Source organism: Numida meleagris, chromosome 6 (assembly GCF_002078875.1).
Source record: "Numida meleagris isolate 19003 breed g44 Domestic line chromosome 6, NumMel1.0, whole genome shotgun sequence".
Lineage (NCBI taxonomy): Eukaryota > Metazoa > Chordata > Aves > Galliformes > Numididae > Numida > Numida meleagris.
The window spans coordinates 37,201,169-37,222,583 of NC_034414.1; the positions used below are offsets into that span (position 1 = coordinate 37,201,169).

Below are 21,415 nucleotides of genomic sequence, written 5' to 3' on the forward strand. Positions count from 1 at the left end.
GCTTCTGCATTCCGAGCTGCTTCAGAGATTATTTTCAGGAAGTTCTACCACCTTCAGTTTAAGTCAAACAGAGTAGTAATTAAAAGTATCTCCATTACTGGCAAAATACCCAGGGCAGCATGAATACAGGAAAACATAAATTACACTTGCTTCTGTGCCTGAGCTTAATCTGTTTGAGATTGGTCTTTATAACTCTCATTTACTCTCAGGAATCAAGAAGACACATTAGCTTGGATGCAGTTCATGGAATGTCCTTGTAGTAAGTCTCTACCTGGGTGAAGGTATGTCTGCATTTTTTGCAGTGCTGCACTTGAGCAAAGTGCTACAATCAGCGTCAGTACTGGGATGTGATGAAACACCAAGTGTCTTGGTACACAGTTAGGTCAAACTTCACTGCAGAAGCATCTTCAGGATGCCTCTGAAAGCACTTTCTCAGTAATAATGTAGGGAATATAAAAAGAAGCTTCTACTGTGTTTGCTGCTTTGATAATGGTGTTGAATTCAGTGAAATTACTGGGCTCAGTGGGAAAGTCCAGCCTGTCTTGTGTGCCTTCCTGCATAGCTGGGGTGCTCTGGGGAAAGCCTCTTTCCTCCTGTTACGCGTAGCAGCTATGTGCACAGGTTTCTTGAGCTTCTTTGTCTGTAATATGTAAAAAAGGAACTAAAAATGATGAAACTGTAATTCAAGTGAATATGTTGATGGTGGGAACTGGTTCCTTGCGTAACCCTGGGGATGACCGTACTCAGGCCCGGTACCTGCATCAGCGCAGTGGTTTCCCCTGCACTTCACAGCTACAGGAGTGGGTGGGAGGCAGCACTACCAGCAGGGGAAAACAGCAATAGCAGTAAGAGCAGTTTGTTGCGTTTCTTAGCAGACACCAGATTGTAGGTGTGCTTTGCTTTTAAAATGGTGGTTAGTAACACCCAATGTTTGGAAAATGTTTCACGTGAATTTATTAGCGTCAAGCTGGATTTAAACTGTTTGGCTACTTCTTCCTGCTGTAGCTGTGTGCAGGTGAGCCAGCTCTTGCTGAGAGGCTGAGTGCTGTGCCCCTGAGTGATGGCACTTAGGGGTTTCCCATCTGACAAATGGGAAAGCACCAGTGATGTCTAAGGAAAAGTGCTGTGTGCAGAAAGCTAACCTTTGAAAATGTGACACGTGGTGCAGGGTGATCAGAAGGGATGGCTGGCAGTGAGGTCTTCAGAAATCTATATCCTGCCCTGTTCAAAGTCCCATGTGTGAGCTCATATCATGTCTTCCCATTGCTGTGTTGTACACCTGTGAAAAAGGAGATTTAATTGTGCATTTACTTCATAAGACTATTTTACAGCTGAAGGAATGGGATTCGTCTTGCAGTGTGACAAAGATTGTCTGCTCCTCAGCTTAACTCCTGGGCTTGATCCTTGGTAAATTGTGCACAATTTATGTGTGAATGTGGTTCTCTGCAAAGCTCCTTCCAGGAGCTAGTATTGGAGCATTCCCTCCCAATCGGAAATTGTTAATGATTGTTCTCATCTGAAAAGTATTATTCTAAGATATAACTTGCTGATTTCTAAAAAGTAAGATCACCAACTACAGCGTTTCCAGTTGCTTTATGCCATATTTGTGAAACTCCTGGCTTTTGTGATGTGGTTCAAGGAGCTAAACATAGCACAGTACTGTGTGGTGTGTGCTCTCTGCCCTGGGCCCATCTCCCCACCTCCTGCTCTGGTTCCTGGGCCAGAAGTTCTGCGCATGTGTGATTGCAGCTGTGCCTGTTTTGCACTTTGGCTGACAGCATGGCCCCACAAATAGATGGCATCAGCACAACTGGGAACAAAGGTGCATTTTACTGCAAGGGCAAGAGTGTGGTAGTGGTGGTGGTAAATTCCATCAAATAACACTGCAGCAGAAACAAGCTATTTCCCCCCATTTACTTGGGGGGAAATAGCTGCATTGGGAGTCTGGGACTGTCCTGAGGAAGGATAAATGTACACACTCAGCCAGAGTGCTGATTTTTCTCTGATTCGCAGCTTAGGGAGCAGAAATAAGAGTTAGAACACACACTCAGTATACATGCATCCATTTAATTATGCTTTTCCTATAAAAATTAAATGATATCAAAGTGCTTCAGAGAGCCACAATGGGGAACAACATGCATTTGTGAACAGTGGTCTTCATTCCTGCATTGATCTGTAGTAGCTTCAGACTGACTTGCGGCTGCACCCTGGCTCTGTCAGAGTCCGGTTTACCGACTTATACTATAAATAGGTATGTATAGAAGATCATTCTTTTACTAATTTTGTAATCCTCATTCTCAAGAAATTCTTGAGTGACATGTGGAATGCCTGTGCTGTATATTTTTTAATGTTTTCCACCCACTGCCTTCTGAGCAGATTGTTGAACAGCCAATGTTTGCTGCCAACCAAGTGTTGGTAACATTCAAAGAGTGCATCTGCCTAGATGCTTGTTGCTTACAGAGTACTAGCACTTTGTAGTGCCACATAACAGTAACTTTTAGATAACTCTTGGAAGCAGGAGATACATAATTCTCTTTCTTGTTAAGTGAGGTATCACTGCTGCTGCTTTCTTAACAGTATTATGTTCATTTTCCTCTCTGACTAAAACAAGTGTTACTGTGTCTCATGTATTCCTTTCTCTAGAAGCAGCTGTGGGTGGGAGTAGCCACGCTCAGGAAACCCCCACCTGGGCTCTGTGACTCTCTGCAGACCACTCCTGCTAGCGCTCAAGCCTCAGAGGAGACACAGTGCTCTCTAGTAAAGTCACATCACACAAGGGAGTGTGCAGAACAAAATTATCTGTATCTTGTGAAATTAAAAATAATACCTGTATTTAACATTTTATTTGTGTAAGTAAAGCAGAATCTTTGTGGCAAGTAGAGGAAGGATGGTGTGCTGTTGGGCCATTTTTTTTTTATGGTGAATCCAGTTAATTTAAGAAGGTTAAAGGGAGGGAAAGAGTGGAAGAACAGGAAAGAGAAAGGCAGTTGGTAATATAGCAGGGGGAAGAGATAATGGGGAAGAAGGAAGTAGCTAGCAAAGCAGGAAAAGGGACTGGAGAAAAATCGGGAGACTGTGTATCTACAAACAGTGGCAACAAACATAGTTGCAAATGAGGAAGCACCTTTCTCTGGAGGATGAGCATACAGTCTTCAGCCTTTGGTCTGAAGAAACAGTTCTCTCTTCCTGGGCAGAATTCAGATGGCAGTGCTTTGTGACGCCTGCCAACCCCCGTGGTACCCATGTGTATGCTGAATATCAGAACCTTTGCCTGCAGAGAGCAGGAGGGGGAGGGCACGAGCTGGAAATGTGCTGAAGAAGAACAGCTGGAAGAGGGAGCTGGGCAGAAGTGCCTGCCCTGAGCAGCATTTATGGCTCTGGGTGGCTGGCAAAAAGTCCCTCTGAAGAGAAGCTGATGCAGCAGTGAATTTGCCACCTCAGGATATTGGTTCATCAGTGGGAGGCTAGTCTGGATGTGGCTTTCATAAACCCTTCATCCTGAGGTCATATATTTCCTTTTGCTGTAGCTTGCTACTTCCTCAGAGGGCAGCCCAGATCAAATGTAGTTCTGTGATTTTGACAACAGGTGGAGCTGGAAAAGCAGTGTGGTTTAGGGCTTGGTCCTCCTCTCCAATACCAACAAGGACTTCTCTGCTAAATCTTCCAAGGCTAGACATTATTTAAATCCTGAAGGGATCTAGGTCCCTGAGCTAGCTCAATGCTAAACTGCAGGAGCTGGGGAAGGCTTACAGAAGCAATGCATTTTCTTGTTTTTTGAGAGCAGCTTCCTACAATAATTTTTTAAATTATTATTATTTTTTTTTACTTTTTCATTGAAGAATCAAATTAGTTATGTACCTAATTTGTGTTTCAGGTAAGAGCTGTGGGAAATGAGGATGTGTCACAAGTCCCACTGGCTGACACACAGATGTGAAAGTGTTTCATGCCATTCTGTTTGCTTACGGCTAAGGAAATCTTTTGCTTTGCTTTTCTGCAGCTATTTGAAGCTGTCAACTGGCTGGCAAAAGACTATGCCCGGTTGCTTGTGCTCGGCCGCAAACACATGCTGAACAACTCTTCCAATTGGAAAAGAGAGATTATGAAAGAGATGCAGAATAAGGCAGACTTCTTCTTTGCTGAAAATATGTAAGTTGAAGAAAATAGCTAAATGTAATGGCAATCAACACCTGATTTATGTGCATTTTTATTTAGTGTTAACAGCTGTAGGTTTTAGTGTGATTACTAGTATCTCTAGTTTATGTGTGTGGAAAAAAACCCACGCTCCTCGCTATACTGGCTTCAAAAAAAAACTACACATTAAATGTTGCATTATGAAGAGTTTGATCACTTGAAATCTGTCTCTGCCGCTTCTTCTGTGATCCCAGTTCCCAGAACTTCTGACCAGGTTCCTTGTCCCAACAGCCAGTCCAAGACTCTTCTGTCTTTCTCCTTTTTGCAGATTGGCTCTCCTTCATCACCCTTCCAGATCTTGCTCTCGTTCTCTTTGCTGATGAATCATGTTGCTGTCCTTTCTACTGTCTGAGCACCAGCAAAGGGAACGCTGTTACGCTGGATAGGGAGCCTTATGATCTCATGTCCTGACATTGCTGCAGTAATCCACAGCAATCAAAAAGTCATTTCAAGCAAAGGTCTGCTCAGCATCTTCAGCTGTGGGGTAAATCATGCCCACTATACATTCAGTTTTAGAGATTTTCCCCTAAAGCTATTTTTGTTTAATGGCAGCTAATGTTGAATACGTTTTGCAAATAATCACCAGGACTTTTTGGAATTATATTTACCCATGTTACAGGGACTCACAGAGTTGTGCAATTGCATATATTATGCTTTGTTATCAGTAGTGATTGTTGTTTATATTTCAACAAAGTTTTGGGGCTACCCTTTCTAGTTCTTGTAGTTCTGTTCCACATAGCACTGTACTGTTAAGTTTTGTGACAAAAGATTATATTGTTACATTAGCAGACAGGAATAAGAGGGAAGAATGTTCTGTATAGTGTGTATTTTTTATCGTACACTCTTTCTTTTGGTGCCTTACGGTAAGCAGAAGTTCTTTATTTTAACATGGAACTAAAGTAGTGATGGGAATTTTCAGTGTTGCTGATGAATAAATCTCAGGTCAGCATTTGATTCATTTCCTGCAGCCAATTATGGCCTTGTGAATGATCTCTGTCTTTTCCATTTGTTTCGTTAAGTTCTGAAGATGATGCCTTCTTGTTATATGCCACTCTTCGGTCAGGCAAACATTGCAAGTTTGTTACAAGAGACTTCCTCCGGGATCACAAAGCTTGTCTTTCTGACAGTGTGACACGTCATCTGTTCCGTAAGTGGCAGCGTGGACACCAGATAGTGGTTTCCCCTTCTGTAGGAGGAAAACATATAAACTTTTTGGTAAGTTTTCTGCTGCATTCAGAAAGCACACAAGGGATGTTAATTAAAAATGGAGTTTCTAACTCAGTAAGCAAAAATCTTTTTGTTGGAGCATAAGAAGTAGATTTGTACCAGTGGGCTCAAAAGTTCAATTTTTACTGAAAATTGACTATATTCACAAAGCATTGGCATAAACATGAAAGCTGTCAAGAAGTAAGAAATTGTCACCTTAAGTGTTTATAATGTAAATGTAGTTGTGTTTTGTGTATAATAGTCTGTCCACTGCTGTAAAATGTGTTAGTATTTTTTAATTTGATTTAAACTTTGGACTGTCTAATTCTCCCCTGTAGCACTGTTATGCTTCTAATTGTGTAATAGAATTTCTCTCATCTTTATGTTAAAGAAGAAACCATAAGAAAATACCTACATTTAAATATTCACTGTAATGTTATCCAAACATATCTATAAAGTTTCATGAAGGAGAGCCAAGAATAGTCAGATCTGTAGTTGGTATTTAGCTACTGAAATCACAGACTTCCAAGCACAATATTATCTTACAGCAGGATACTGTACATTTTTTTTTGCCTAGGAGACAGAAGTCCTTGTGAGCCTTGAACAGATTTTTCTGAAGAAAAATTAATCATGTGACATTGCATATCACGTGGTTTCTTGATGTCTTGTCTACCTCCATTGTTACTGCTGAATTAAAGCAATACTGCACTTATTTAGATTCATTTTCTTGCTGCTCTACTTCAAATTGTAAATGAATCTTCTTCACTACAATCAGACTACAGAGATACAGGCTTATAGGGATGACAGCCGTACACAGAAAGATGAATGCTATATGCATTCGTATTAATGTAAACAAATATCAGATATAGGGTTACTTGAGTAACACAGCTTTAGCTGTACTTATTTTGTTATAGCAGGGCTAGTAATTTTCACATCTTAATTCCCATATGAATGATTTTGGATGTTGGACATTCTCAATCGTAGACTTCTAAATGTGTAAATACAGAGTGACAATACATTCTGAGAACCATAATTGCAAACCAGTAATTTTTTATATTTGTGTTGCACATGTTGAGTTGATACACCTATAACACAGTAGACCAAAATTATATTTGTCTGACTGGCTGTTCTTGAAAGTGTTATTGAGAACTCCTTTTCTTAAAACATCCTCAGCACAAATTAGTTTGTAGAGGTACACTGGAGGGACAAACGCAAGATATCTTTAATACACCCTATCAGTTCAAGCTGCTAACTCTACATCCTGAACTACTTCCCATATGATTTCATTTAACTGAACAGAAAAACAATTTGTTATTTCTGAAAATGTGATCTGTTATGTTCAAATCATTATTACCTGGTGGAGATGGAGGACAGAATTTTAACCACTTATAATGCCACCTCGACCTCAAAATGCTAAAAGATGTTTTAATTTTTCCTCCAGTGCTAAATTTTCTAATTTCTTTTTGTGAGCAAATAAATGGGAGTTGCTAAAGAGATGAGTCCATGCAGACTTCTAAGGAAAATAGCTAGCTATAATCACTGTTTTACTAGTGTATTGGGTAAAGTCTAAAAAATTGTTTTTGTTTTTCTTTATCCCACAGCCTGCTTGCAGTTATGACTGTGTGGTACAGACTACGGGTGACACATGGCATATCCCCTATAAAGACACTTTTGAGGAAAAATATTCATATCGAATACCAAGAAAATGGCTTTGCCTTCAGCAGAAATACAGAACAATGTAACTGCACAAGCTGAAGCTTCTTCTGTGATGTTGTTTTTTGGTGGGTTTTTTTGTTTGTTTGTTTTTGCTAGGCAGCTGCTGCAGAGTAGGAGAACTCAGCAGCACAATTATGGGATTAATGTGTGAGGCCTATAACTAAAGAAAATTCAGTAACTGCTTTTTGTCAAACTCATTCTTGTTGTAAACCTGTGAAAATAAGTGGTGGTCCAGCAAGAATGAATTAGGTCCATTATTTCTATCTTAACAGGCAATTTCTGTAGCCTCTCCATGTGATTTGAATTAAAACTTGTTTTTCCCTCTGGTATTTCAGGTCGTGTTTTTTTTTTTTTTTTTTTGTGTGGTTTTTAAAATTACTTTATTTACTTATTTATTTTTGCTTAAGCTTTTCATCTACACTGAAACTTATGAACTCTGTTCTTCAGAAAAATTAGGCAAGGCTTTTGGAGTGCCTTCAAAATTGTCATGCTGACCTTGCAGCAGTGTTGCATACAACCTAGCAAATGCAGCTTACTGGGGAAAATGGCATGATTGCCATTGGTCTGGCACACATAGCTCTAGTACTTCCTCATTTAGTTAGAATTCATTTTATTACACACAGTGCAAAAGATTTGTTGTAACAACAAACATTAAGATTTTGTCTGTAAGATACAACTGGTGAAATACTGTGTCGTTCTTTCACAGTCTTAGATTTGCTACTTCTGACAGGATTTCGTGCCACTGGAGTAGTTTTCTTATGGAAATGCATGAATTTTCTAAACAAAAATTGGCAGTAACTAGAAATTCTTATAGTCAACAATAAAACAGCACATCCAGATCTTCTTGACACCTAATACCTTTTAGTACAATAGTACTGTAAAAAACAATCAAAACAAACAAAAACCACAAGGATTTTAATGTCTTCCTGGTATTAGTTTATCAGATTGATGGGCCCGTGTTTAAAGCCAGAAAGGCCAATTCTGGCAAGTCCTTCAAATGCTGCAGGAGTTGGTACCCCTGCAACCACTGCAGATGCCACTGGTACCCTTTGATAGGCCAATGAATGAGGAGAAGAGGAGTGAGATGGAACAAATGCTCAGCTTGGCCTCTGGCGTGCCATGATTATGGAGATGCATTGGGAAGGTAGACTAGAGGAAGAGTGAACTGATTGAGCCTGTGCTGTAGCTATTGTGGGAACAGTTTCATCTTGAACATCATCCACTTACTGTTTATAATGTTTAAAAAGATGTGAGAACAGTCTTTCTCAGAAGCTTTCAGCATGCACTTTGATTCTCACATGGCTGATAAGAGATGATGGATACTACATGGAAAATATTTGATTACTCTTGTGAAACAAAACCATACTTTGGAAGTTGATGAAATTGCTACATAGATGGAGAAAACTTCTAGAAGCTGTATCCTCAAAGTGGTATGACTTCCACTCTGCCACACTGATGGTATTGAGCGACTGTTCGATCTCAGTCTTGGTCTAAGCAAAATATTGAATCTTTGATTCCAAACGCTTAAAAGTCAAGTATTTTCTTGCTTGGTTGCTTTTTGGCAAATAGATGAAATATTTGAGTATTCCTTCCACTTTCTCGTCTCCTTTTTCTCACGGGAAAAAATAAAATATCTGGCATTAAACTCCAGTGTTACAATATAGAATAGCTTAATGTATGGTAGGAGTAAGAAACTAGGCATCCTCAGCCCAGAGGAAAAGGGATCTTAAGAGAAATAGAGATCTTTAAGAATCTTAAGTGTTGTGGAGGGTATGCATAGGGACGGATTGCTTGCGGTCTCTTCCAGTGCAAAAGCAGCATGAAATGATGCTGGCAGATAGAAGGTTCAGATAAAGTGTGAAGTTTCAGATGAAACTGCACAGTGCATTGTTGTGCTGAGCGACCTTTGCCCCTGCGTGTTGTGGATGCAGGCGATTCACAGGGGCTCAAGGGGAAACCAGCAAGTTCATGAAAGAGAACCCCAGCACAGGCTATTAAATAACCAGATGCTATCACTGTTTTGGGAAGTCCCTGCAGACAGCGGGAGGCTGGGAGAATATTCAGGGAATGCATCATTAAAGGCTCTCTGGAGCCGTAATACTTCTCCTTGGGCATTGGCTTTTGGTCACAGCTGGTGGGGCACTGGGCTGGAGAATTTCCACCACAAATTTTAAACATTTTTATCTGCCCACAATGCTTTTCCAAAATGAAGGGGACAAAAACTGCCTCTTGCAGTAAATACTTAGTGTCCTGTTAATAAACAAGGATAGCTATATGGAAAAATTAAAGCAGACCTAATATGGGGCATTTACAATGTGCTCCAAAATGCACCTGTCGTCTGCTATTTCACCAGAAGTTAGTTAATAATATTTTAAAATGAAGGTGTGGTTATCCAAACAGCTTTCACAACTTTCAATGGCCTGACTTAAAAAAAGGAGAAAAAAAAAAAAAAGCCTCCCTAGTGATCGGGGGAAATCCAAGCTGCTGAAAGGCAGGTGTGTGTTCATCAATTTAAACTGGGGGGATTTCCCTCTGCACTGGACGCTGACTGAGGCAGTCTTCAAACATCGTACGATAATGCGGCTGTAGGAACAGACTGCTCAGAAGGATTCTAACCGTCCTCTTTGAGGTTGCTGTATTTCTGTGCTTTAAAATTACGCTCATTAAGACAACACGTGGAAACGCTTTGTTTGGAGAGCGAAGGGGCTGTTCTTCCCCGGGTTGCCCGCGCAACCGGAGCTTTTCTTCTCTGCTTTCAGGGTATTCCCGCGGCAACGCGGCTTTCCCCCGCCTTTCCGCCAGGCAGCGCCTTGGTGGCTGTCCGATCGCTCGGCGGAGGCGATATGTCATAACACGACACCCTCCACACACCCTGCCATTGTCCCGCCGGCCGCGCCTCAAGCCGCCCCGTCGCTAGGCCCAGCCGCCCTACTGCGCATGCTCCCCCAAGGTGCGGCGCGAGGCCGAGGAGTGCCGCGGAGTTCGGGCATGCGTAGTGGTGGGGATGGAGCGTGACGGTGCGCGAGCTGGGCGTCCTCGGGCGCCTGCGCGCCGCCCGTGACCCGGAAGCGCTCCGGCGGCGGCCCGTTGCGGTAGCGGAGGGGTTCTGCACGCTGACAGCCCCTCGGCTGCGCCGTTTCCATTGCCGCCATGTCCCGAGGTTCCAGCGCCGGCTTCGACCGTCACATCACCATCTTCTCGCCCGAGGGCCGCCTCTACCAAGTCGGTGGGTGCCGAGCCCCGGGGATGTTGCCGTTGAATTGCCCCGTCACGGGCCGGGCCTCCCCGCGGCGCCGGGCTGCAGCCGGCACGGAGAGCTCCGCCGTATCAGGCCGCTGCCTCCGAGAAGGAGGAAGCGTGGTGTTTCCCTTGTCCGGTGCACGGGGGCTCGGTGCCTGCCTTGTCCGGTCCCGCGGCGAGAAGAGGGAAACTGGGGCAGCCGCGGTCCGGTCGTGCGTTGAGGCTGAGAGGGCGGCCTTGCTGGCGGTGAGAGGGAGGTTAGAGCCCTGTGGTGTCTCCTGTGCCTCTGTGCCACTCCAGGGCCTTGAAGGCTGCCTTGGCAGCGGTTTGTTCCCCTTAAGTGTTTTTAATCGTGTCAGACTTACCAGTGTTGTGCTTTGGAATCTGAGAGCTACCGATAGCAGTTTGGAATGGGACTTCAACTATCCCAAACAGCGCGTACCTGAACATCAGTCAGTGTCTGGCAGTAACCCATGCTCTCCATTGTTACACCTGAATACCGTGTGTTCTGTGCAGCATGGCCTGTAAGATATTTGCAACCATCCTTTATTTCCAGGCATCCGCAAACCTTCTGTGATTAAGCTGCAGCCAAACTTTTTTTTTCTTTTTTAGGTCACTAAATCTACCATTCTTTTTCCAGTGCACCAGGTTCTGCAGAAGGGCCTCCTGGTGCTCTTTCGAGAGTCCTCTGTAACAGTGTAGCCAACTTCCAGTAGTGTGAAGACAGTTCACCCACAGTGCACCTGAAGGATCCTCAGAACTGGCCAATTGAGTTGTTCTTGCAGCACCATCCTCCTGCTCTCTCCCTGAATTCTAGTGGCTCTTCCCCAGCTGCAGCAGCCTGTGGGCATTACATGGCACATCTGTACATCCATCTGTCCTCCAGGAAAGGAAGTTGCTGAGATCAGTCTACATACGTTGTCAGTAGTAGCCAGTAGTTTATTTTGCGTCTGACCTTAAGTTTTTCTTAGGAAGATGTGGAGTGGGCTTATGTGGAGTAGGCTTCTTGGGTAGGCAGTGCAAACCTGGAGAGTCTTTTTTGCAAGGTACAACTATGAAAGTGCATGTGTATGGATGTCTTTATGCAGGTAGAAAGTTACGTGTATGAGCTATGTACATATACAGGTGATATATTAATACCTGTAGTGCATATGAAGTTTGTATGCAACTTGCACAGTAAGCCTTATATTTATTATTAGTGGGAACACACTTTTTTGCACTGATTGTTAGTGGCTGCGTAATGTAAGAGTCACAGGATACAGCCTTCTGTTGCCATTAAAGCATGCTGGTTGTTCTGGAGCACTTTTCTTTCCCTCTGTACTCAGCCCTAGTGAGGCCCCACCTCGAGTACTGTGTCCAGTTTTGGGCCCCTCACTGCAAAAAAGACATTGAGGCCCTGGAGCATGTTCAGAGGAGGGCGACGAAGCTGGTGAGGGGTCTGGAGCACAGGCCTTATGAGGAGCGGCTGAGGGAGCTGGGATTGTTCAGTCTGGAGGAGAGGAGGCTCAGGGGAGACCTTATCACTCTCTATAACTACCTGAAGGGAGGTTGTAGTGAGCTGGGGGTCAGCCTCTTCTCTCTTGTAACTGGTGACAGGACGAGGGGGAATGGTCTCAAGTTGCGCCAGGGGAGATTTAGGCTGGACATTAGGAAACACTACTTTTCTGAAAGAGTGGTCAGGCGCTGGAATGGGCTGCCCAGGGAGGTGGTTGAGTCACCGTCCCTGGAGGTGTTCAAGAAACGTTTAGATATAGCGTTGAGAGACATGGTTTAGTGGGGTTATTGGTGGTAGGTGGATGGTTGGACTAGGTGATCTTGTAGGTCTTTTCCAACCTTCCTAATTCTATGATTCTATGATTCTATGATTCTGTCTCTCTGCTGCAGTACTACATGCTGGTCATAGTTTGCGCATCCTGTAGCAAAGAGTAAGTTGAGGAGTTCTGCCTCCTGAGTATATTCATCTACTGTTATTCAACAGTTAATATATGAGAAATGTACGGCACTTGCATATCTTGCCCTGGTCTGAGAAGCATCTGTGTGTGTGTTTGAGAGAATTTGCATGCAGTATGAAGCTGTATTAAAGGTACTTTGAGTAACTATCTGCCAGGGGAAGATGGGGAGGAAGTACTTAGGTGTGCTAGTTAACTTCAAGTAAGTATGAGCTCACTCTGCCTGCAGCCAGGCTGGTAATTTGGGCATGATGCCACACTAATGTCTCTGCTGGCTAGCATCTAGCCACAGTATGGGCAGAAAACATGTTCGTTTGTGGTCAACTATATGAACCCAGCCTTTTTCTTCCTTTCTGAATCATGTGAATCCTTGTCTGTGTGCTAGATTCCAATTAATCAGGTGCTGTTGAGGATGGCTGTGGGCACATTTGTTGCTCTTAGGCTGTCTTAAAACTTGTTTTTTTTTTCCAGAACAGAGATTTCCATTATACTGATACCAGACTGAAATGCCAGCGTTTTGCCTGGTTCTCAGTATTTGTGAGCAAAAGTTTTTGAGGGCGCTTATTCGTGCTCACACCTACATGTCAGAGTAAGACTGGCTGAGACCTATGGGTCCATCCTCGCCAACCTCTCCTCAAGCAGGGACACCCGGAGCAGGGTGTCCAGGGCCGTGTCCAGGCGGCTTCTGAAGATCTGCAAGGAGGAGACTCCTCAGCCTCTGGGCAGCCTGTGCTAGTGCTCTGCCAGTTGCACAGTAAAGAAGCACTCCCTCATGTTTAGAGGAAAGCTCCGATGTTCCAGTTTGTGCCCACTGCCTCTTGTCCTGGCACTGGGCACCGCTGCAAAGTGCTTGGCTCTGTCTTCTTTACACCCTCCCTTCAGGTATTCATGCACATAAATAAACGTGGATCACGTACCTCCAGGGCTTAAAATGTAACCATTTGCACGCAGTGTTAGTTCGTTCTCACTGTTTTTTGTGCTTAGCTCCAGGCTAGCATGGATAGTCCTTGAGAAGGCAAGTGGAAAAGGTGAGCAAGATTGTGCACCTCGTGGAGGGAGTGGGGGAAGCATTCTTCATGGCATCTTTAAGTAACCAGTAAATGCTCTGAAGCCTGAGAGCGATAAACGCAGTCCTTTAAATACATGACAATGAACCCTTCCACAATGCTGACTTGGGAGAGTCAACACTGAGTTTTTGCAAGATTTATTTTTTGGTTTTCGGATTATTCCTCTCCTGTTCCGCAGTATCTTCCATAGATTTGAGTGCAGCTTCTAAAACAGCTTACCTTCTTGCTCATGTTGTTTTAGGATATAGTTTTAGCAAATTATTCTGAATTCCAGCCTCCACATAACTAATAAAAAAATCATCTACACCTACTTAGTGCCTGAAACTTTCGTTTCTTGATGAGATATTAGGAAGTTCTGGGTGCTTATCATATACTGCCAAATAAAGATTTTTTAAAGGCTTTTGAGGCTTTTGAAATTGTTAATTAAGGGAAATGTATGTCTTAGATCATGTGAAGGAAATTTTAATCATTTGTCTGAATAACACTTTTTAGTAGGCATGTGCACAGATTTTGTTTTATAAAGTATATTAAAACTTTGTAGTATTTGAATATCAAGTCAGAAAATGTGATAGGATTAAAATTTCTCTGCCTTGCCCGTTATTTCAGTTTTCATCTGTATTGACTAAAATGTACAGAAGAAGTCACATCCTTGCAATGGTAATACTGCTTGAAGGCTCCTGCATGTTGGAAATGTTATGTAAGATTTACAGTTATGTTACATTAAAACAAATTGTTAGGTACTCTAATAGAAGAAAAAAGCAAATTATTAGAAATACCTGAACAAAGCAGTAATACTTCTAAATACTACTAATAAAACGTGCTGAGATTTCAGGGGGTGTAGATGTGTCAGAGTTGCTTATGCTAACATATCTAATTGAGTTTTTTTATATCTTTTGTATATTTTTCTAGAGTATGCTTTTAAGGCCATAAACCAGGGCGGCCTTACTTCTGTAGCTGTTCGTGGGAAAGACTCTGCAGTAATCGTAACGCAGAAGAAAGTACCTGTAAGTAGTCTGTTTTTGAAGGAGGGCTGGGAAGAGGTTAGGAAAAAAATAAGTAGAGGTGTAGTGCTGCAACATTAAGATTATGTTTATTATCACTGACATATATAGCAGTTTGTATATCTTCTTGTTCTGATTATTGTGAATTTTAGCTTTGTTTAGTGCTCAATTGTATGTTTTGTCACCAAGTACTGCATTAATGTTTTTTCTCTAGAACTGTTGAAGGGATAAAACTAAAATATGGAGTAGGGTCTGGTGTACTTCAACATGCGTACATCTTTCTGACTTGTAAGGGCTGAGTTATCCTAAGTCGGTTTTCTGATTTCTCTTAAATTCCTACTAAAAAAACAGCACGCCAATAGCACAATAACATTTTAATGAGTGTTTTGGTACAGTGGTGTTGTACTGTTGACAAAAGGGGAAAACTCTTGTGGCTGAAGACAACATGCAGTAGGGACTCAAGTCTTTCTGTCTTGTTCTCCAAATTTCTTCAGATAGAAAAGGACTTCAATATTGGTCATGCTTTAGTTGACAGCCTTTTCTAGATACTGAGCAGCCAATGGAGGGCTGCAGAGATGGTGAAGGGTCTGGAAGGCAAGGTGTGTGAGGAACAGCTCAGGTCCATTGGTTTGTTCAGCCTTGAGCAGAGGAGGCTGAGGGGTGGCCTACAGCTCTTAACAGGGAGCAGAGGGGTGGTGCTGATCTTTGCTGTCTGGTGACAGCAGCAGTACCTGAGGGAATGGCATGGAGCTGTGTCAGGGGAGGGTCAGGTTGGGGGTTAGGGAAAGGTTCTTCACCAGAGGGTGATGGGCATAGAGCCAACTCCCCAGGGCAGTGGGCGCAGCCCCAACCTGCTGGAGTTCAAGGAGCGTTTGGCCAACACTCTCAAGTACAGGGTTTGAATTTTAGGTAGTCCTGTGTGGAGCCAGGGGGTTGGACTTGGTGATCCTTGTGGGACCCTTCCAACTCAGGATATTCTGTAATTCTGTTTCTATTTCTTCTTTAGGACAAGTTACTGGATTCCAACACGGTAACTCATTTATTCAGCATTACTGAAAATATTGGCTGTGTGATGACAGGAATGACAGGTATTTAATTCATCATCTTTTTAAGTATCTGAAGTGTCAGTATTTCTACTTAATTTACCAACTCTGTATTGCATAAAATTAATTATTCACTCAAGGAAGTTTGTTTCTCTCAGTCTGGTTTTAGAAAACTTGTCTAGTTCTCATGTATGTATTTTAAGACAACTTAGAGTTGGTTGTGACTTTCTCAAATAATGCTAGGAATAAATGTGGTACACGGTCAGTGAAATTAATTATTTCTCTCCAGCTGACAGCAGATCCCAGGTGCAGAGAGCCCGCTATGAGGCTGCTAACTGGAAGTATAAGTACGGCTATGACATCCCTGTGGATATGCTATGTAAAAGGATTGCAGATATTTCTCAGGTCTACACGCAAAATGCTGAAATGAGGCCTCTTGGTTGCTGTAAGTATGAAATCTGTGCTGTTTCTTGTTTAATCTTGCAATAAGTGTAACTTATAAGAGATTCTGACCTGTTTTCAAACTGTGCAGAATGGGTTGAATGTAAGCAAAGAACTGAGAGGGATGAACAACCAGATGAGAATAATCTTGGAAGTCTTGATTTGAAGGCATGATTCTACCATTGACTTAGCTTTTGAGTTTAAGTAAATTATTTAAGTGCTTTTAAAACATTTGGTACTACTTTACTTTAGTTTTATGGTCATAGTCTGTTTGCGGAGTGAGGGCTGTTAATAGAAGACACTCTTCTTACCAGCATGTGTGGTCTGTGTAAACTTCATGGACATGGAGAATGCAGATTGTGCAGATTGACTTTTTTTTTTTTAATCTAAGCAGCGTGTATAGGCTAAAAATAAGCTTAACTGGTGCTTTTAACGTAACCGTTTTCTGTATATTGTAGGAAAGATGTACTTAAATATTTCGCTTGTCAACATTTCTGTACAGATATTCCTTCGTAATAGCAAATGTAGATTATGTTTAAATGAAAAAATGTATATGTATTTCTACTGTAGTAGGTCATTGTACTTTCGAGTTGGTTTTGACTTCCTTTTTTTTTTTTTCCTTTCATTTGGCCATGAACAAAGTGTAGCCATATTGTTAGACTATCTGGGAACTGAGGTAAAAGACTTTATGTTTCCTCAGTTGCTCTTTCGTTAAACATTCTGCCTAGGCTTCTTTTCATGTTGTTTTTTTTTTTCTTTTAAAGAGAATATTTTCAGAACTGATGAATCACTTCTGGTAATCATACTAGGCACTAGCACTTCTCACTAAAGAAGTAACGTTCAGGGTTGCACCACAGTTTCCATGATGGGGCAATTTTCCCATTCTTATATGCTTGTCATGTTCGGGAACAATCATTTCTTTGCTTGGCACTTCCCATACCTTGATACTGATGGAAAGTGAACTTTTTTCCATGCAAGAAGAAAAATGTCAAGCAAAGTTAAGAAAAATATCGTTCTTTTTTTGAAAAGATGATAGGATTTTTTTCTCTGTTGCAGTGGTTGTTGTTCAGAAGCTGATATATCTGCAAGTACTATTTAGAAGTTACACAAGTATAAAGCTAAAAGCAACAGAAGATGTTTTCTTCTTGTTGTTATTTTGAGTTATTTTTAATATGCATGCTGAAACTATAGAATTGTAGATCTAGAAGTGTAGGACGACACAGATGCACTTCAGGGATTTGACCAGTTTATATCACTTGAAATCACAAATTGAAGGCACTTAGTCAAATGGCCTTCAAAGGTTCTGTTTTGTCTTCTGATATTTCCCTTTTTTTTCCTCACAGTTAAAAAATCTAAAATTGATCTTTTAATATTTCGGTTAACTTCAACATGTTTGTAAATTTACTTTCTGGTAAAAGGCATCTTGACTGAATGTTTTTTTTTAATGCTTTCAAAGTCTCATTGTCATATAATACACAGGATGTGACCTGTGGCTCAGTGAGCCTTGTATCAGAATTAAACTCCTTTATTTCCCGACTTTGTCATTCTTTACACACTGAGGCTGGCCAAAACATTTCTGTGTTTAATGAATAGCTTTCTTTGGGTATGACAGAAATCTAGTTTGTGCTAAAATGATTTGCATCCCTGGTGTGAGACACTGTTAAGAAAAGGCAAATGAGAGATAAAGAGAAAGTCTCAGGTCTAGGTATTAGACTTGTTTCTAAGGATGTACTGCTTTGCATGCACATGTTTCTTAGGAGAGGAGCATCAAACTGTTCTTTGGTTTAATGAAACTGCTAATATTGGAACAAGAAATAATAATTAACAAACTTTCTCTTCAAGGTATGATTTTGATTGGTATTGATGAAGAACATGGCCCTCAGGTGTACAAGTGTGATCCAGCAGGTTACTATTGTGGATTCAAGGCCACAGCTGCAGGAGTTAAACAGACAGAGTCGACCAGTTTTCTTGAAAAGAAAGTAAAGAAGAAATTTGATTGGACATATGAACAAACTGTAGAGGTAGGCTGGTAGAAGGCAATAAAGATTTGTCAAAGTATTTTTAATGACTGTGGTGTATATAGGATTCTGATACAGAGTAGTGCAGTTAGGCATTTCCTGTTTTCTGACAGTTCTGTACTGTCGCCAGAGTAAGTACAGCTTTTCAACCAGAAAGTCCTTTGAAGATATTTGGCAAGTGTTTAGAGTCCTCTCATCTGATTTTTCTGCGTTATATTAGCTGAAGTGGAACCTGTAGTTGTAGCACTCCTGCTGTAGCTGGTGGCTGGTTATTGCAGTACTTGACTTTGGCATAGCAGTATAATATTTCTTCAGTGGCGCTTAAAACAATCTTCATGTTAAAAAGTGTTTCGAACAAGATGAGTGCTAGTGCTTCAGTTCAGCACGCAGAGCAACAGATGTTATGCCTACTGTGAAAACTGTTGTTCAAGGCCCGTTATAAAAGCAGACCCTATTTGTATAACAGGGTAGTGAGCTTGTGTTATAGTTATCCTTTTTCACCTACACCACAGAGAGCTGTCTAAGCAGTCCTTTTCTACGGCCCACCTGTTTCTCCTGCCTGGTCTTGTTCCCTTGTGATGTTAGGTCTCTTGCATTGCAAGATCAGTTGAAATGAGGTATAAAATCTGAAGCAATTGACCCCACTGTAAGCTGAAATGGAGTATTGTATTAACATATGTGAATGCTATGCAAAATAACTGATTTGGTAAGCATCTGGCTACATAGCAGTTTTACAGAGATTTTTGCGTTCAGTCATCATTTTAGGAATACATCTTCAGCATTATTATGACTTGACTTCAAAGCATGAGTGAAGTTGCAAAGAACACCTTATAAAGCAGGTGATGATTAAGGTGGAAAAAAAAGGCAAGTTAAACCATAATTAAATGCAACTTCTAAAAACAGCCAATGTAATTTGACTTACCAGAAGAAAAGCCAAAATGGAAGCCAAGAAAGTAACACGTGCTTTGAGTAATCCTGGACTGTAATAGTTATATCTGTTTGCCACTTAGGGAACGTGTTCTATCCTTGGGACCTGGGGTGTTAATCTTTGCCTGATAAAGGTTTTGTTTTTCTCTTTTTTTTTTTTTCCTGTTAAGAAAATGTATCCATTGGCTTTTGTAGATTGAACTTGTTTGAGAGAGAACTGGAGAGGCAGTATATTCTGTAACAAATGGAAACTATTTGAAACTTTACGGCTGAGGTTTAGAGGTGGAAGGAAATAAAAGTAGAAGGGAGGGTTATTGTTAATGCTAGATGTACTAAAAAATGCTTTAGTGCTTTCTGTTCAATGATGGAGTTTTTTTGTCATCTTTCAGACAGCAATAACGTGCCTGTCTACAGTACTATCCATTGATTTCAAACCTTCAGAAATAGAAGTTGGTGTAGTTACGGTGGAAAATCCGAAGTTCAGGTAAGTGATCATGATCACTGTTGTGTATTTCTTTGATTATGTGCAATTTGTTTTAACTTCTTGTGTAATGGTAAATTCGGAAAATGTCAGAAATTGAGGTTTGTTTTCTGATTGTTTTATTGTTTTACTTGTAATTTCAAAATGTGTAGAAGACATTGTTCAAATAATAAAAAAAGATGCTATTTTTAAGTATTTAAACTGGCTAGGGAATCTAGTCTTTGTAAAGGAGTATTGTTTTGCATGATGATCAAAATCTTGTTATGTCTGTTCTAGATGTTTCTTTAATGCTTAAAAGAATTTTTTTAAAAATGGTTTGTACTAGTATTGGAGTCTACTTTCAACGTGACAATTAATGCAGTTATTTTGACAAGATTAAAATATTCTGGACTTAAAATCACTGCAGTGATTTGGAACGTGCTGAACATTTACTTTCCAAGTACAGCACATTCCCACCCAGAGTGAAAGCAAGAACTGCCATTTCCTCCCTGCTGCCTCTGCTATTGTCTGAGTTGGAGTGCAGCCCTGTGTGCACAGCACGGTTACCAGGTCAGTCTAACCAGACAATACCTGGAAATCTTCCTGCTGCAGGCTGTGCCTCGCATTAAATACACTGTGCTGGACAGCCTTCTCACAGCATATTGTACAGCTGTAGAAGTACACGTGAAAGAACGGAAGAATAAATTTTGAGACATTTTGGTTAATGCAAAAAGGCTCTCTAGGTATGCGTTACATAAAATGTAGCTGAGTCAGGCTTACCATAGAGTCATACAGGTAATTTTTGTCATAGTCTTTTGTTGTCTCTTGGTTTGGTTTTTCATTAAAATGAAACAAAAAAAAAAACCAAAAAACAGTTTGGTGGGGGAAAAGTCCTGTGCTGCTTTAGTCTGATGACTTAGCAGGTGAGGATCGAAGAGAGCCTTCAAACCTGGGAGCCCTACAGGTGCAGACTTTTGAGTGCTTCTTAACATGTATGAAGTTGACATGGTGTTGATGAATGATTTTACATTTGATAATGGATGTTTAGGACAACGGAATAGCATAGCATTTCTGAAAAAGCATAGAAGAGCTGAATTATCCCTTTTCTAATGTTGTTCAAGGGTCTAGTGCTACCTCTCTGCCAAACTTCATTTACCAGTCATGTCCTTTTCAGAAAGATGGGTAACAAACAGAAGGAAAAAGCTATAAAAACGTGTATTCCCTGGAGTAATAGCACTAATTGCCATACCCATTATTTTCACCAGGTCCCAGCTTGCAAATGTATTGCACAGGAGGAATTACCTATTCTTATTCAACCACTTGCTACTTTGCTCTTTAGTGGCTTTGATTCTTCCTTTGTTTTTCAAAAACAGTTGAAATGTTGGCTTGTGGCCTTGGCAGCAGGGCTTTAAAGGGCTGAAATGTATAAAACCAATTTGAATAGATACTAGGTTGGAGTTTAAGGGGAAGAATCATTGAAGCTATTCAAGATTTCTTTTTGTTCTTTCAGGATCCTTACAGAAACAGAGATTGACATGCACCTTGTAGCTCTGGCAGAGAGAGACTAAATAGCTTTCCTATTTCCATTGTCTGTGCTTCTGACCAGGGTATTTGGTGAAAAGAAGACGCTTAATAACGGCTTTAGATTATGGAATGAAAACGATGTTCACAATACAATGTATTTTACTCTGTACAAATAAAACAGAGGTTTTTGAAATACTCGATGTCTCCTTTTAATGTATTTTTTAACTTTGTTTTATGAAGTTCTCATCAAAATACATGACTTTGAATGTTTCTGTGGTTATTATTTGCTTGTTAGTTTTATCTTAATATAAATTTTATACTCAGCTTTGTATTTTTCACCTGAGCTCTTTTACTCCTAGAGTAATGTTTTGTATCAGATTGTGATGTGTGTCTTGATAATTTTTATGTTTTCATTTGTTCTCTTCTTGCCGTGATGTTGAAAGTCTTGTAACATTACTCTTTTATCCCTGGGAAAGTTAAGAGGATCTTAATTTAAAACCTGAGGATTTGCTCAGGTTTGTGTGAGAAAATAGAACAAAAGCTGAAGAAAAAACTGTGATTCCCAGTGCATTCCTTCACACAAATTTATCTGGGGAGGGGGAAGGAATATTAACAGATGTATGCTACGATCG

The 21,415-nt window shown here is 41.0% G+C and overlaps 2 protein-coding genes across 5 annotated transcripts in view; both read left to right on the forward strand.

Moving 5' to 3' along the window:
- The window catches only part of KIAA0391 (KIAA0391 ortholog), a 39,517-nt gene extending 32,070 nt beyond the window's left edge, over window positions 1-7,447 (forward strand). For all 4 annotated transcript variants that reach the window (XM_021402365.1, XM_021402369.1, XM_021402368.1 and 1 more), the window contains 3 exons: window positions 3,998-4,146; window positions 5,211-5,406; window positions 6,999-7,447. In XM_021402365.1, the coding sequence (XP_021258040.1) occupies window positions 3,998-4,146; window positions 5,211-5,406; window positions 6,999-7,139 (486 nt within the window). In that variant the 3' untranslated portion in view covers window positions 7,140-7,447. The remainder of the gene's footprint in view (window positions 1-3,997; window positions 4,147-5,210; window positions 5,407-6,998) is intronic.
- On the forward strand, window positions 10,095-20,978 carry PSMA6 (proteasome subunit alpha 6). The gene is made up of 7 exons (XM_021402379.1): window positions 10,095-10,339; window positions 14,279-14,373; window positions 15,377-15,458; window positions 15,703-15,858; window positions 17,697-17,875; window positions 19,189-19,283; window positions 20,770-20,978. Exons 1-7 carry the CDS (start codon window positions 10,264-10,266, stop codon window positions 20,825-20,827), a joined length of 741 nt encoding a protein of 246 aa, XP_021258054.1. The 5' UTR covers window positions 10,095-10,263; the 3' UTR covers window positions 20,828-20,978.

Coding starts and splice junctions, on each gene's coding strand:
- PSMA6 (XM_021402379.1), top strand. CDS start 10,264: ATGTCCCGAGGTTCCAGCGCCGGCTTCGACCGTCACATCACCATCTTC. Junction 17,876..19,188: donor CATATGAACAAACTGTAGAG/GTAGGCTGGTAG, acceptor GTCATCTTTCAG/ACAGCAATAACGTGCCTGTC. Junction 19,284..20,769: donor GTGGAAAATCCGAAGTTCAG/GTAAGTGATCAT, acceptor TTGTTCTTTCAG/GATCCTTACAGAAACAGAGA.